Source organism: Bemisia tabaci, chromosome 2 (assembly GCF_918797505.1).
Source record: "Bemisia tabaci chromosome 2, PGI_BMITA_v3".
Lineage (NCBI taxonomy): Eukaryota > Metazoa > Arthropoda > Insecta > Hemiptera > Aleyrodidae > Bemisia > Bemisia tabaci.
In genome coordinates, this window is record NC_092794.1 from 48,465,607 (window position 1) to 48,482,017 (window position 16,411).

At 37.7% G+C, this 16,411-nt stretch overlaps 1 protein-coding gene across 14 annotated transcripts in view; it reads left to right on the top strand.

Annotated features, from left to right (window-relative positions):
• Positions 1-848: 848 nt before the first annotated feature.
• wupA (troponin wings up A) overlaps positions 849-16,411 on the top strand; it is a 62,688-nt gene continuing 47,125 nt past the window's right edge. For 8 of the 14 annotated variants that reach the window (XR_011899388.1, XM_019061624.2, XM_072297487.1 and 5 more), the window contains exons 1-3: positions 849-971; positions 6,121-6,156; positions 15,174-15,302. Coding sequence is in view for 13 of the 14 variants with exons in the window: in XM_019061624.2 (XP_018917169.2) it covers positions 6,142-6,156; positions 15,174-15,302 (144 nt within the window). In the remaining variant the exon portion in view is untranslated. Of the gene's footprint in view, positions 972-1,020; positions 1,115-6,120; positions 6,157-13,418; positions 13,437-15,173; positions 15,303-16,411 lie in introns of those variants that run through there. The other 6 variants (XM_019061622.2, XM_072297483.1, XM_019061621.2 and 3 more) reach the window with 4 other exon arrangements.

The window sequence follows — 16,411 nt, forward strand, 5'->3', positions numbered from 1 at the left end:
CAACGGGGAGATGATATTACCGCGGATTAGAAGTTTAGGTAATGTTATTCAGGAAGATACATCCTGAAAACAGAACGTTGATGGTAAACCTGAATGCAACTATTCGAGCTCACGGCACCTGCTAATTGCATATACCAAAAATTGCAGGCGTTGTGTTTTCGATGCCCCACGTCTCGTCTTCAACTCTTCACATCGATTTCCGCAGCGTGTTTTAAAACCGTTCATTAAATATGTAACGCCCTAGGGGGAGAGAGGGGGTTAAAGCCTGCGTTACCGAGGGATGGAGAGGACACAGGGCTGCGTTAACTGAAAGGAATATCCAAAAATTGAACTAAAATTGCGTGTAAAATGAATGTATTTGTGTTGAAACTTACGAAGAATAAAGTCATAAAAAACTTGCACGAGTACGTGCAAAGTGTCATTTTTACGTAAAGAAGAGCAAAACAGGTTAATGAACTCAGAAGTCATGATACTTTTTTAGGAGTTTCCTCTTTGAAATTTACCGGTCTTTTATTTCATTTTCTTTATTTTTTCATCCGCTGTTGCTGCAGGCGATTTTTTAAACTAGAATTCTTATTAAAATCAGGCAACCATGTCCGATACACTTACAGTATTTTGGCTCTGAGCACGTCAATTATATATTGAAAGCCAAATCACCAATGAATCCAGCCCCTCCCTCACTCTCCAAAATTTTTAATTCAATTTCAAGTTGCATGGTCCTTGAAATTAATCAAAATTTTAACCTTCTTTCCAGGCTTACGAAGGCCCATTGGAAAACTAAAGAGCGAGTTGATTATTTGCTTAGACTCCATGAAGTCAGAACCATTGGCTCGGATTTCGACCAATAGTGTTCCGTTTTGAGTATCAGAGCGAGCCAACTCGCGCAGTGGGCTATTTTTGTAGTCAGTTCTCAATGTTCGTTTGGGATAGTTAGTCAGTGGTTCACACGTCATCCCTCTTTATTTTTTCAGGTTAGAAACTTCACAGTTTCACTAAAATTATTTTCTGCCTTAATTTTTCCACTTATAAGACTCATTTTCTTACAGTGCCTGTGTGAAATCGGTGCCCTCTTTACGGAGTAATTTCGATTTTGTGCTCGCTGTTCTGACTTGAGGTACAGGGTTTGGTTCTGCGGTGAAAGTGAAGTTTTGTTGGTTTTTTTTTTTTTCATTTATTGGAACTCGTAACGTCTATGTTTCCTGCTTCCAGGATTTCGAAATTTCTCAGTTTTTCTAAGTTTATTTCCACGCAAATCCAGTTCATCTGTGAATGTGATCGTCATTCAACGCTTTGAGCAATACTACATAACTTCTTTCGACAATATTGTTCATACCATTAAATTCGCGTTTTTCTCCAAGAATAACCTCTTTGAAATCTAGTTGTTTTAAAAAAAGGCTGAAAGTAACAGCAGAAATAAATATTAGTATAATGATGTAAAGTTTCGAGCATCTGCTGTGAATGGTTCTGTCGGCTCTAATTTCGCTGTCTAATACCTAGTCACAACGGCCGAAAATATACTCCATTACCGTCATTTTTTAGTCTCATAGAGAGTTAATTCCTGAGTTTCAAATCGATATCCACTCGTCATTAGGAATTATATCTCTAATCATGATTTGCAAAATAGTAGTATTTCCCGATAAAACTTAAAATTTGCGGTTCCCTTCCTAGTTTTCCTCCTCCTCAGTGAAAATTTGTCGCCCTTGCTGACGGTGCAATTTCCGAAAAAGGTCATCACTGTTTCAGACACAACCCAGATTAAAATGACCAGTTTTGTCATTTTAGGAAGGCACCTTGCTCTCCGGAAAATATTTGGGAATCCTCGAAATGACCTTTGAAGAGCGATGAAAATCCTTATACTTGTGGATGATCTTGACCTCAAAAATTTTAAATTCCAAATGCACCCCTCCCCCCTCCGCCCCTTGCTCATTGCCTCCGGTGTTGACCGAGTAATAAAACTGAAGGAAACTATTGATCGATAGTTCAACATTAAAATGATACTTGGAAATTAAAATTAGCATGAAAAATTTTAATTTAGCACACTGGTGCATTTAATTTCTCACACTTTAAAGCTTTTGCCCGAAACCAAGAATTAAGTCACGGGCGATTAGTTTTTCGGGTATTGTGTGGCGTTAGCGTTAACTACCGATGGTGATACTGTAGAAAGGCGTATCTCGATTTGCGACGTTGCAGACTTCTGTCATACTTTATTTTTTACATGGAAAACTACCAAATGTCATTTTTCGAAAAATTTAGCTATAATCTTCTTTGCGTTAAGAATATTCTGAGAGAATTTCAAGCTATGTAGTCGGTTCGGACTTCTTGTAAAAAACAAGACAGGAGTGAAGATTTTGAAGCACTGCAAATCCCACATTTTCGTGTTTCACTGTCGATATTAATTACAAGTCCATGATCAATAATCTTTCATGAGAGGATTTTTTTTCTTGCAAGCCAGCCTTTCAAAAAAAGACAGCTTGGATCCAGAAATAAGAATATTTCGTTTTAGTATTCATTTTTCTTGAGAAAACTCTTTTATGTGTATTGATACATCGTCACCTAATTTAGCATATTTTTGGCGAAATCCAATACTTAAGTGCATAGAAATTTAATATAAGCATCTGCACCGTGTTTTTCCTTGGTACGGCAGTTTAGGCGTTAATCTTCTCCTTGACGTTTATTTCCCCCCGTTTTTAACCCTCCCCCTTCCCCTCCCCTCGTAAAGCAAGGTTGCTACATTGTGCGATAAAATTTGGATATTTTACTTGGGCTTTAATTGGGATGCGCTGAACAATCAGCCTCATTTGACAACAACGTCCCAAATCAAATCAAGACTAGCTCATATGAGTCGCTCGATATTAGACGGAGTCTCCTTTCATTCGGTTCTCTGGGCAAATTTTCCCCAAAAATTGTATTTTCCCTCAAAATTCATGCCCATTTTTAACCCCCTACCTTAATTTATGCTGTTCATAATAATCGATTCTATTCTCGATATATATCGATAGTTATACATATTTCCAAACTGGTGAAACGAGGTGTTGCCAAACCTAACACGCTGCTGCCTCAGCCTCATACGATAGCAATTACCCCGTTTAAGTATTGAATGTCCAGTCGTCAAAGTATAAATGAGTGGCGCACTTAGACAGGAAAAGAGTAGCACGCGAAGCCAGGAACCTTTGATCGATTCCGCATGCGGATTTTTCGATTGACTATATAGCTTATTTCAAAAAGTGTCAACTCTGAGGGGAAAAAATTCTAGGAAAAGGCAAAAAATTAAACCAGCTGAAAATTTTCGGCATTCGATGTAGAGTCAGTTGCGCTGGTCACAAAATTGCGTTTTCATGGTTCAGGCTTGAAGGTAGGCAACAAGTAACACGATCCATTCGAACGCCTCGTATCTACGTCTAATATTGACAGCGGTACATCGCCCTTCGAAAAACACGGTCATGACGTCATCGTTGCAATATTGGATGCGGAAACTACTTTTTGTTTGGACTAATTTTATTATTTTTTCCTGATCTAAACCTGAAATCAATTAATAAGAGACGATTCTTAAAGTAGAGTAACTGACACATTACTTAATGCCATTTTGGCCGTCCGATTTTAATGATTTCAAATATAAGTTCTCTGCACGAGTTGATTAGTTCATTATTATAGCTGGAAAAAATGGCACCGATATGTTTCTCGCAAAATTCCATATAAAAATGTATAAATACGATCCAATATTAAAAACCGATGAGTTAATTTCATTACTGAGCACTTTTAATTCATGCACATCCCATTCAAATATGCAAGTTAATGGAGTGTGTAGTTTGGACTATTTTGGGGGTGAAATAAACTTGTAGGGGATTCACACCTCACGATCAAAAGGGCTTTCTCCCTCAGCAGCGGGTTCAGTGAATTGGAAAGATTTTTTGTAAAAAAATAATTCATTTCAAATAATTTAATCAAATTTAATTTGTTTTACTTAATTTTTTATTTTTTAATTTTTTTATATATTTTTTGTAAATTGGCAACATTGTTTTTCCCCAACCTATGGCAATGTATCGATTCTCGAAGAGACCAGGTGCCAAGGTTTAAATGACTAGTTCAAGTGACCCATTCTCGTAGGAAAAACAGCTGTACCTAGTCTTTTCCAATCAACTAGCCAATCTGATCACGAAAGAGGATCAAAATTTCCCATTCGACGAGGAATTTTTTTTTCTTTTTTTTCGGTAAGATTTGCATCATCTCAGATCCGCGAGATAATTTTTTTGAAGGGGCGAGTGTGAAGTTTTTCACGAGCGGCGCATTGAGTTCGGCTCGCCGAACATGACTGACGTTATAATTAGATCGAGACTCCTTTCTTGGCGCGCGCAGCCCCGGACTCGAAGGATAAGAACGGCGGTCGCCGGCTATTTTCAGCGGGCTACGTCATCAGTACGTTCCGGTCGCCGCTCGACGCACCTCCCGTCCTACATTTTCAAAAACAACAACCACCCCCTCCCTTCCCACATTTCCTCGGCATGCCCCAGCGTTGCAGAATTTTACACTGAAAAAAGTAGTTTACAAGCGTTTTTTTTTTTTTTTATGTAAGAAAAACTCATATTTGATCTGAAGAATTTTTTTTTTAAATTAATTTTTTTTGAGGTTCAAAAAATGTTCACCAATTTAATGATTTTTTTAATCTAGGCAAATGTTAATTTGATTGCATTTTGCAAAAAGGAACCAAGAGCATTGCAGTGTTGCTAAGATTGTGTAGCTTCATTCTTTGCGATAAAAGCACTAAAATCATGCAAAAATATGAAATTCACATGATGATTGTTGTCTTAAATTTACATTTTTTCGGGTGTAAAATAGAAACTTTTTATAGATGGTCAGGTTTTTCTTCCATGGCAAAAGAAGTTGCGCAATCTTAGCAAAATTGCAATGATCTTGGTTCCTTTTTGCAAAATGCAATCCAATTTGAGTTAACAAGTTTTTCGATTAAGCTCTCCAATGCCATATGGATTTGCGATTTAAGCTTTTTTCAAATTGAATTCAAGATTTTGTGAGAAACGCGACGGTGCAATATTTTTTCCTCGAAAATAATCCTTAGATGAAAAAAAAACTTTCAAAGTTGAGGCCGCATTGGCGAGGATCGCTTACGTTACGGTAAGAGTACGATACCCCTCCATAGGGGGCAAATGCATCTTCAGGGTTGCCGTGATTCCATCTTTGAGGTCCTCAAAGAAACTTGGCAACATTGCGAATGTACACTTGGTTCCTATCTGTGCATCGAGAGATTGGCTGAACATAGAAATGGACTCTCATACCGTAACGCTAGTGATCCTGTCTATTACGGCCTAAAACTAGGGGCGGCTGTTGCATGATTCAGGAATTGGTTTGAATTTAGGCAATGGCGATTTGACATTTAAGACAAAAACGCGTTACCGAGCTTGAAGCTCGATAGGGATTTCTCTGGCGGATAAATTTCGATCGGTTGGTTCAATTTTGAGTCAAAAGAGGGCCCAAAATTTCGCGATGATCCGGCAATTTTGAAAATTGACGATCAGAATTTCAGATTGCTTTTCCTCGAAATTACGTTGTTTTGACACTTTAAATCGCTGAGGCTTCGGGTTGGTTCGATTTATTGGGTGTTTCTTGCCTTAAAATTTCATTGAGTACCTATTTATCTACGTTCTCGTGAATTCATGGGTTAATTTCAAGTATTTGTGACAGAGGTTTTTTTTTCCTTGGAAGGGTGCTTATCGACGCTAAAACTCCCAAACCACGTATATCGGTTTGCGACGTTGTAGACTTCTTGTCATACTTTATTTTTTGAAAAAAAAACCACTCAAAGCCAATTCTTTAAAACCTCCGTGATTTTTCATCTCTGCGTGACGAATATTCTGTGGAACTTCAAGGTTCGATGTTTATATGTTCTTCAAGAAAAAATGAAGTGGGATGGAGCAGAAATTTTGAAACTCCCCAACCGAGATGGTTCGGGAATTTTGCCGTCAACAAGGGTGTCCGATTTCACACATCGATAGACTTGAAAAATAATTAAATCGCACTATTTAATTGTAATGTATTGTATTGTATTGCCTGTTGTATCTACTTCAGATCGGGAGAGTTCCATTAATTTCCGCTTTTCGTTCATTTCAGATCCAGTGACACAGAACCACCATGGCTGACGACGAGGTAAGGTGAGTGATCTTTGACTATATTTCCGCATCTTTTCCTCCCACCGATAAAAATAACTTGCATACGAAACAAAGGTAACAGCTTAATATTCTTTAGTTGGATATGATGACTTTCGGAAAACTGCGCTTACTTGTGTTAAGTACACTTAAAATACGAGTAGATATGTCCTGGAAAAAATCTCTATATTTACAGTTTGTATCGAGAATTTCAAGATTATTTTCATCAAGTCACAAACAAAGTTATGATGAATGAAACAAATTTAACGAGATTCAACATTAATCACATTTAACGTTGCCTAATTTTCCCCAATACTTGACATTTTTTTTTATTATAAGTTACTCAAAGCGGTCAAATTGTTCAAAATTCGTTTAAGAGTATAATAAACGCACGCACTAAATCTCGAGGCTGAATGTTGCACGTACGGATTTTGAGTGAAAAAACAAAATACAAGATGAAATTAGGTAACATTTGGTGTAGTTGGCCTGACTATTGTTATAGCAGGGTCCAATTCTAAGAGAGAATTTTCAACATCCCTTGAGTGTAGAAAAAAAACGCAGGAAATTAGAAATTGCCGGCAAAGTGCAATCTATTTGTAATTAATGAAGAAATGTAAAAATTCGGAGCAAGAAAACTATAAAGGAAGTACAAATTATTACTTTTCAAAATCGGATGCACGTTTTTCTCCTTTTGATGAATGCATGGTACCAGCTAGCGAACTCGCGATTGCCTGTTATGGAATCAATGACCTTAGCTAGGTTTTGTTCGGATAGGCATCTAAACTAACTGCCTGGCAAAGCGCAAAGTATCACGGGAATTGAAGGCGCTCTATGGAGCGCCCTCAATCTTGGCTTGCCAAGATCGTGCTTTTGAAGTTCTCTAAAAATAACACCTTTGCTATGGGTATGCAAATTATTGCAATTGAGAGTTATTTTGTAAATTGCCTGCGATTGCTGCTCAGACTGCGAAATAGATAAATTGCCGACTAAGACTTTCTAACGTTGTTGTAATTGAACTAAGAACCTGTGGATCTGATCCCTTGTCCCAATGTAAACGATTAACTCTGGTTACCCTGTCATGAGTTAATTTTGCAAAATTTTCGATACGCTCGGTGTGCTTGAAAGTTTGAGGAGGAAACTTTGAAAAGTACTTGTATTCTTTCTTTATCCTAGGATTTTTTCCGCCGTGCTAACGCAGAAGAAATCCCACGAAAAAAACGCCGTATGAACATTTGAGAGTTACCAAATTATCCCGAATAAAATATGTATCTTTGAAGAAAGCTATGAATATTATTCCTTGAAATTTTCAGATGTTCTAAATGAAATTGCGAACAAAATTGCGAGAAAAATTAAGTTTTCCCGGTAAAGTTTTTTATTGAAATAAATATGGCAACGGCTAAATGCTCTTACGGCGCTTTTCTTTAGCACGGCAGTTTTATCCAGAGATTCGATATCATCATGATCTTGTTTCACGCCTTTTCTTGAAATGGCTTCTCGATTGCTCCCTAAATTTGGGATATTATGACCCCTTACAGAGGTCCCTTTTGGAAGATTTTTTGCGCCTCATCCAGCACTTCTTGAGATATCTCACAGAACCTAGGGCCTGTTTAAAACCTCCCCTATTCCATTTTATCAGCCCCTGCCACCTCCATGTTTCTTTTTAAGGGGCCTGCTCCTTAGGAAATTTGGCGCTAGTCCGCCATCGGTGATTACCCCGTCGAGATCGAAGCAATGACCTCACCAACGGCCTTCGAGGGCACTGATTTCATGAGTGACCTTATCGGTTTCGTCAGTGACCTTGATTGGAATCACCGATGGCCCTTATGATGACTCTTCCTCTCCTCCTCCTTCCCTTGTTCTTCCTTTTTCCTCTTCCTGCTCCCATCTTCTTCGCTTCATTTTTTCATTCCTTCTTCCTCTCATCTCTTCTCTTGCCCTCTTCTCCCACATCTACTTTTTATTCTTTCACTTTGCAAAAATCATCGTTTTAATTGTGCTCAATCAAACTTTTCCAAACATAAGTTCTTCGATACAACATTTCATCGAACGACTTCATGACCGTGTTCGCACGAAAATGTGCCTCACATCAACTTTTAATTATCATCAATTTCTATTATGAACCTACTTTCAACTTTTATTTTCAGACAAATATTTCCGCTCAGCTACGCCTAAAAAAGAAAAGAAAATGAGCTCTGCATGAGTGACGAGAAAGTTCCGCTTTGCTTGCGATACTATCATTTTGCCTTCAAAAAAGTGCTGAGGAATATGACGACTTGAGAGTTAAAATAATTGCTTCGCAAATTCGAGCCTTGATTGGGCTAGCAGTTGAATAGAAACGTACTAAGTCGCATTTTGGATTTAAAAAGAAGAAAAAAATAAATAAAAATATAAGTTGCAGTAGTTCTGAATGTAGCAAGTCATAAATTTTCTCCAATTAGAAATTCAAAGTCAGTGAAAAATATTTTAAAATTTGCTAAAATTTTTTGCGTTAAAATTTGTTTGTACCATTGAGTCCTGCGAGGGTATGCGAAACCATTTTTTCTCGGTTCAGACATGATGCTGTTTGCAGTTAATTTTTTTAACAGGGGACGAAAGTAGGCAAAGTCTTTGAACTTTCTGCGAATTTACCCAGATTATGAAGAATACATCCATACAATTTCTAGTCACAGTGTTGCTTAGTTGTTCTCTGTTCAAAAAAAAAAAAAAAAAAAAAAATCAGAGAAAATCAGGAAACGTACATCGGTTAGGTTTCATTTTACTGAGCAACTAAACTAACACCGCGACGATGCGTGTAGTATTTCGCAGAATTGAAGGCGTTTTTGCTTTGCACGGCTATTTTATCGGTATAGTGTACATAGCGTCGCGTAGTCGCAGTGCAGACGCCTACCATATTTACACCGATTTACGTTAGATCCATCCAGTTCATGTGGACAAAATCAGTGCAGATATTTATATAGGACTGGGTCAAAGAATCTAGTTTTGCGACCCCGATGGAAATTTTACAGATGTCCAAAAGAATAAACTAAGTGCTAATTTTTCCTCTTTATTCCATGAAACTGTGCCACAATGAGGGAAAAGTGAGGCACTGAAGCCTTTAAAATTACATCTGAACTAATGTTTTTTCTTTTCTTTTTTTCTGTTTCCAATTTTGTTTTCATATTCACTCTCGACCTGGACTTGAAAATCGATATCGCTCTTCGTTTTCCCGTTTCTCACAGACATGAAATAATTATTTCTTAATAATGAGGTATGTTGATGATGCTTGTGTTGCTTTTCGTGTTGTTTGCGTGTTTTCTAGTTCTTTGCTCAGGCGAAAATCCGAGAAATAAAATAAAATTAAAACCGAAAATTCAAATCGTGTAAATAAGAGGAACATCTTTATCGCCCACACTTTTCAGATACAATCAAGTTTTAAATCTTGTGAGATGCCCGCTCTTTCGTCTCGCCAGGGGTTACTCTCGTCTCTGAGAGCTGTGATTTAACAGTATGGATGTAGCGTCATTCTAATAAGGGAGACATCGAATACTGCCCCTTTAATTGCTGATGATAAAGCATGATTTAATAATCACAGACAGTCTTGAATATGCATCCGCATGCTATCGAAAAAAAGCTCGATTAGCCTGATGCCTGAATTTTAGCGATACATTCATGATTCACACTCAGGACATCACTACACTTTGAGAAGGGATTCATTACACAGCGCGCATACTATTTCGTGCTCATCCACATACGTTGTTTCTAAAATGAGCCGGAAATAACGGCTTCCCACTAGATTCACATATTTCTTTCTCTTATTGATAGAATAGGATGAATGCCTGGAAAAAATTGTGGCATATTTTACTCTTGTTATTATCACATTAAGATTAGGAAACCCTTTTGTAGTAAAGTTAACAAGAGGTAAAATTGAAGTGGGAAGAGGAATTTAAAAAAAAAAAAACCCTAAAAGATCTGATGTGGTGTTTCGACACTTAAAATGTTTTTAACAATTTTTTCATGAGTGTCTCTCATGAATTTACAAGTTTTTAAAAGAATATTTAGTAGTCACTATTCCTATGGGTGGTATTTTTTGCATGAATAATGGTCAATACACAGCCAACAAATGAATAAGTCGACACTCTTAATACTGATAGCTTTCGGTTCCGAAATTTGTCTTTGGCAAACCTCTCAAACATGGCTTGTTTTTTATCACACTACCTTTTGGATTAAACTCAAAAGGCCAAAATTCGTTACTAAAACATCATAGTGTTAGCAAACTCGTAGATACTTAGGCAGTTGGTATTATTGTGTAGCACAGTTTTGTACATAAACGAAAGATTCAGACACTGTTTCTTTCTTTCGACTGATTTAATGACACCATTTTTATAGCACCAATCTTGATGGATTCCATTCTCCACTTTTCCAGTCGTTCTCAATTTCACAAAATCATTTACGAATCATACACGTAATTTTACACATAATAGTTCTCTACAAAATGCTGAAAGCACGGGAGAAAGGAAACGAGAGAAAAAACAAATCATGAATGTCGATCTATACGACGGCAAACATACTTTTCATGCATCATCGCGGTTTAATTTAGAAAAATGAAAAGAAAGGGGGAAAAAAAACATCAAAAAATTGAAAAAATAAAAAATTTAATTAGTAACTCCTGGTTTTGGAGAAAATTCAGAACGACTGGAAAAAATTGGGTGCACCATTGAGCACTCGGTCTCAATACACCGACACCTATTAACGCTTTTCATCATTTGCAAGACAATTCCAGCATTTAGATATCGATGTCAACGGTGGAAGCCCTTGACTTGGACGATCTTAAAATGAGTAAGATATTTTTACTTTCGGCATTCTGTGTCGTTACCGCAGCGTACCTATGTCCTATTGTGGGATAATTGTCACCCAGAAAATTGTTCGTTCCAATCGTCTGTGAAAACATATCTCCCAATGTATGTTGCTGTCACATTGCAGGTCCCCAACAGTAAAATCCGAACTTCTTCATCTCCTTTAAAATATCTAAATTGAATTAGAGGACGCAAACAGGGCCCGATTTAGGATCTTTCCGCCCCCTCCCCCTTTCACTAAGTATGCATCTTCTTGGGAAGGGAGGCTGATGGTAAAATTTCCCAGTGGCGACCGGGGGGGGGGGGGAGAACAATTTAATACATTATTTGACATACATCAGTGGGGAAAGATCCCCTTTTATGCCTATTTATGGAAAGAAGGGAAAAATACCATTTGAGAAAAAATTAAAACATTCATGTTTTGAAAGGAGGGGGGCAGAGGTGCAAAATTTCATCAAACTTTCTGTAAGGAAACTTTTAAATCTTTTGCGAAAGATTCGTAGAACCAGTAAAATCTTTATGTTACAAGTTCGAAGAGAAAAACGCATTACTCAAATTTCGAGGTTTCTTAATGAATCCTCTAATAATTATTCCGGGTTTAGCCCCTAAAAAATCGTTGAAATTCCACTTCAACAAAAAAATGCATTCCATTTATTGCATCTATGGGCGCGGGTGTTATGTACCTACCTGCAAGGTGTAGCCGGCCTCTGGCTCTTACAAACAAACAAAAAAAAATTAAAATTATTTTTTGCCAGATGCCACATTCTGTGAAAGCATACTTCAACTTTGACACATATTGATGTTAACCTTCATGAGAAAACTTTGAACTTATGCAGGTTTAGCAATGTGATGGCAACTTATCCCCGCCCTCAAAACATAAAACAAAGTGTCCAAACGTTGTGTGTTTCTGTGCATTAATACTCAATGATTCTTTGAATGTTTTTGTTTGCATTGTTGCGAGTGTCAGTGTCACTACTAACAAACTTTACGTTATTTTCTGTGTCACTTTTCCTTCAAATATATGTTACTCTTAAGCCATTTACATATATACCTTTGTGACCATTGGCATCAATGATCTCTTACATTTAGTCTCTATCGTATCGGTCAATACTGAAAAACATTATGGTGGCCCGAGGTTGGTCGTATCTCTGTTTGCTACGTCGCAAACTTCCCATCATACTCTATTTTTTCTTTGGAAAACAAGTCGATGCGATTTTTTGAAAATTTGGAAGATTTTTTCTTTTGTCAGCAGAATATTCTGTAGGAATTTCAAGTTATGATGTTGGCTATTTTTCTCTCGAAAAAATAAAATAGGAGCGGGATTTTTAAAATTTCGCAATGGAGATACGTGATATAGAAATTTGGCCATCGATTAGCCTCTACAGTTTTCCTATAATTGACTCTATTTTAAGAGCATGCAGAAGTTATTATCCTGTGCCTAGTTGCAAATCACTCTCAAAAATCCCATTTAGAAAAAAATATTAGGCATGCCATTGGTCACCTTCGATATTAAAGCTAGTAACAGTGTCCCATCTGTCAAGCTCTGCAGGGTGTCCTAGGTTCAACCGACGGGATTTGACAGAGCTATTTTTTCGGTGAAAATTATACCCCCCCCCCCCCCATATGATCGAAAGTCCTGAAGAAATTTTCACCTGAAGAATCACTGCCTGAAATCCCGTTGGTTAAATCTAGGACTCTCTTTGCAACTCTGAAAATATTTGTACCTACCCCAAATTTTATTTTATGTTATGTTTGTTGTAATCGTCGGTCCTTCACTTACGGAGTTCGAAAGGAACTCCAACAGTAATAAGAAATGTGGTCGTAAATGATATCTGTCCTGTGTAAAACGTTTAAATATATGTTTCCCCTTGAATATTCTGAGTCAAGTCCGTGTTTGTCTATTTTATTTGAGTTTTATGTCTGTTAATTTTTCCACTTAAATAGGAGGACGTTCCCTTTTTAATCGATCGAGGAACTGCCCGCGCGCAGTTAGGTACACCATTGTGATATCAGTAAATAGAGTATAACAATAATGATCGCTAGAATTGAATTACAAAAACTTCAAAATTAAGAATGGCGGATGGCAATGTAGCCAGTGCTGCAAATGCATGAAACTTTACTAATTTTATTTAAAGTTAATCGCGCAATTTTGATCGCGTCGTAAAACCAGGATTTTTCCGGTCATTTATATACGCATACATATTAAGGGTTCGAAAAGCTGTATTGCGCAGAAGTTTTAAATTCTCTCTAATGCCCCGAGTTAAGATCTTACAGTTTTCACTCTATAAACGCCCTTCTCTGTATGCACCTTTCCTTGGATATCTTTAAATCGTGAATTATGAAGATAAATTAATTTTAATCCATTTTGAGAACATAAATTACCTACTTTCAAACCCAAAATTAATGCATTCTGTTTTGTTTTCTTTTTCAGAGGAAACGCATCGAAGAGGTAATGTAGTTCATGAGAAGACTTTTCGGGTATAAAGGAATGGATCAACGGTATCATATTCCTAAATTCTAACCCACAAGAAATGAGGTAATGAGTCACGTTTAGTTTTCGCAAGGAGAGGCAGCAGAATCCAGTGTTTAATCAGTCTGAAGTTTCAAACTATCAGACTCTCGAATACCCAAGTCGAAGAGCCTTTATTGAGAATATGAAAATTGGCGTTCGTCAAGGAGATTGAAGTTTATCTATCTAGAATCAGCGTGTATTTTGAAATACATAAAGAACTTTCGAAAAATTTTACATACTGCAAAAGATTTTTTTTTTTTTTTTTTTTTTTTTTTTTTTTTTTTTTTTTAACTGGATTGTTTATCTGTTTGCCCAGTAAGAGTGCCAGAGAGCGATTCTTCATCTCTGAATAAGCTCAGCTCAGAAGTCAGGACCAGGGCCGGATGAAGGGTGTGGCCACAATGGCCACATGGGCCGCGGCCCATGGCGGCAAATTTTGCAATTTTCTTAAATGCAAGTATAAAAAAATCGGATTCAGAAAAAAAAAAAATTATCAATGAGAAAAGGGGACAAAATCTCTCTTTCCTGAAAGTATAGTAATTTCTAATTTTGTCGTTTTTCGGTGTTACAAGAGACAGCATCTTTAATTAGTCGAGTTAAGATAGGAACTAAACACGCAATTGGGCCTGGAGCTCAGCGCAGAGAGGAATGCTGACGAGGACTTGAGATGAAAAGGACAAGCCCTCGCCGCGGCGGTCGGCATGTAACAAATATTAGCGCCTACAAGACTGCATGAATACTTCACGCATTGCGCCAAACACAGTGCGGTCAGGAGCCGTTGGCGTGACACGCATAGCGCCTACAAGACTGTAGGAATACTTCACGCATTGCGCCAGACACAATGTGATCAGCGCGGCGCAGCGGCGGAAGTTAAAATTGTTAAACCACATTTTATGTTCGTTCTTTCATAATTCTTTGGTTCATTTCTTAAAAAGAAGGATCTTGTCCACACAGAGATAGGTTTACGGAGCTTGACTTTCGCGTCAAGTTCCGTGAAATTTTGCCAGTAGTGTTGACAGGGCTTTCGCAAAAAATGTATCCAGCGCGAGTAGGTAAACACGTCTTATGCACTCCTCCCCCTCCGGCACGATCACTTGATGGTTTTTTTGGATCTTTAAAAACGATTGAGAAGGGGGCGGCAAAATACAGGCGGCCCATGGGCGGCAAGCAGGTAAATCCGGCCCTGGTCAGGACGATATTTTAGAGCAAGCCTTTCACAATGTAAAGCGTTCATCAAACTTTTCCGCACCAAAACTGAAGGAAATAGATATCTAGTATTTATGTTAGGGGCTAGAGTTAGGAGTTCAAAATTGCCTCAACTTGTTCCTAAGTTAAAATACGTGCATAAAATGATGGCTACAAAAAAAAATTCGAAATCAACAATCATCAAACCAGATATATGTTTAGTCAATATGTTGATCCAGAACAGTGCGTTGTAATGAAAATAAATATGACGTCAACTTTTTTTTGAATTTTCACGTGCCATAAATTTTACCTATAACAACAAATATTTATAAGATGGATCTTCAGATGCGAATCTCCTATTTTTCTTATTTTTTTTGTTGCTTTTTTTATTGCGTACAAAGTATTCCAAAAAAAAAATGCCATGAAGAAATCGTTCAATTCAGACGGTAAGTAAGTAATGGAAGTAAAAATGTATCACTCTTCTTTCAGGCAAAGAAGGCCAAACAGGCCGAAATCGACCGGAAGAGGGCGGAGGTCCGGAAGCGGATGGAAGAAGCATCCAAGGCCAAAAAGGCAAAGAAAGGTTTCATGACCCCAGACAGAAAGAAGAAATTGAGGGTAAGTTGCTCCTTTACCTTATTTTTAAAGAAATAAAAAAACAGGACTTTTAGAGATCATAATTCCAATTAAAAATATCCAAATTTAAAAATGTCGAATGATAGAAAGAGCGGAAATTGTTGCTTTTCAATTATTCTCATAGCCGGCTAAAGAAGGCTACAGAAAAGCATACAGCTGGCTGTAGAATCCGGAGAAAATCATACGACCGGGCTATACGAAGCGAAAAAAAATTATGCAGCCGGGCTATAGTTCCTATAGCCGGGCCTTACACTTTATCGCCTGGCTGTTGCTTTTTCGCCATCGATTATAAAAGGATATAAGAAATGGCAACATAATGGTTTGTAATTTATTACTTCATACCTCAATTTATATATAAGAAATTGTGTAGAAATTCGTGTGCTTTGGAAATCATTGAGTTTGATACGGAACCACCTTAATAATTACAAAACACACGTTATATTTTCCTTTAATACATATTTTTTTCATCAATTAAAACGAGAACAATCCATACAAGGTGTGCAAACATTTCAAAATCAAGAGTTGAATAACGCTGACTCCGCCAGATTAAATATTAGAGCCTAACACAAAGCGGAGCGGCGACGCACTGGCGCCTACAAACCTAACAGGGATACTTCACGCATTGCGCAACGCGTGAAGTATCCCTGTTAGGTTTGTAGGCGCCAACGCGCGTTTTGCGCTGGCTGCTCGCCTGCCGCGCCGCGGCGTGCCACGGCGCTTGAAGCAACTATTTCACACCAGAGGTATTGCACAATATCATACGAAACTGAAGGCGCTCTAATATATTAAGAATGGCAGGCATCCATCAAAAGTACGGAGCTTTCCTCGCAAAATGAATCTACCGCCCAAAAAGAGAGCAGTGGTCCAAAAACTCACTTAGTCCTAGCATACATAATTAGTGACGTTTAGCATACACTTTATCGCCTGGCTGTGAGTTGCTTAGTCGCCATCAGCTATAGAAGGCTATAAGAAATTGTGTAGCCGGCTATAGAAGGTATTGGAAATCTTACAGCCAGCCGTAGGTCTATCGTATTTTGGAACACAGATTCTACTGCCAATTTTTATTAGGGATCACATTTGTTTTAAAAACC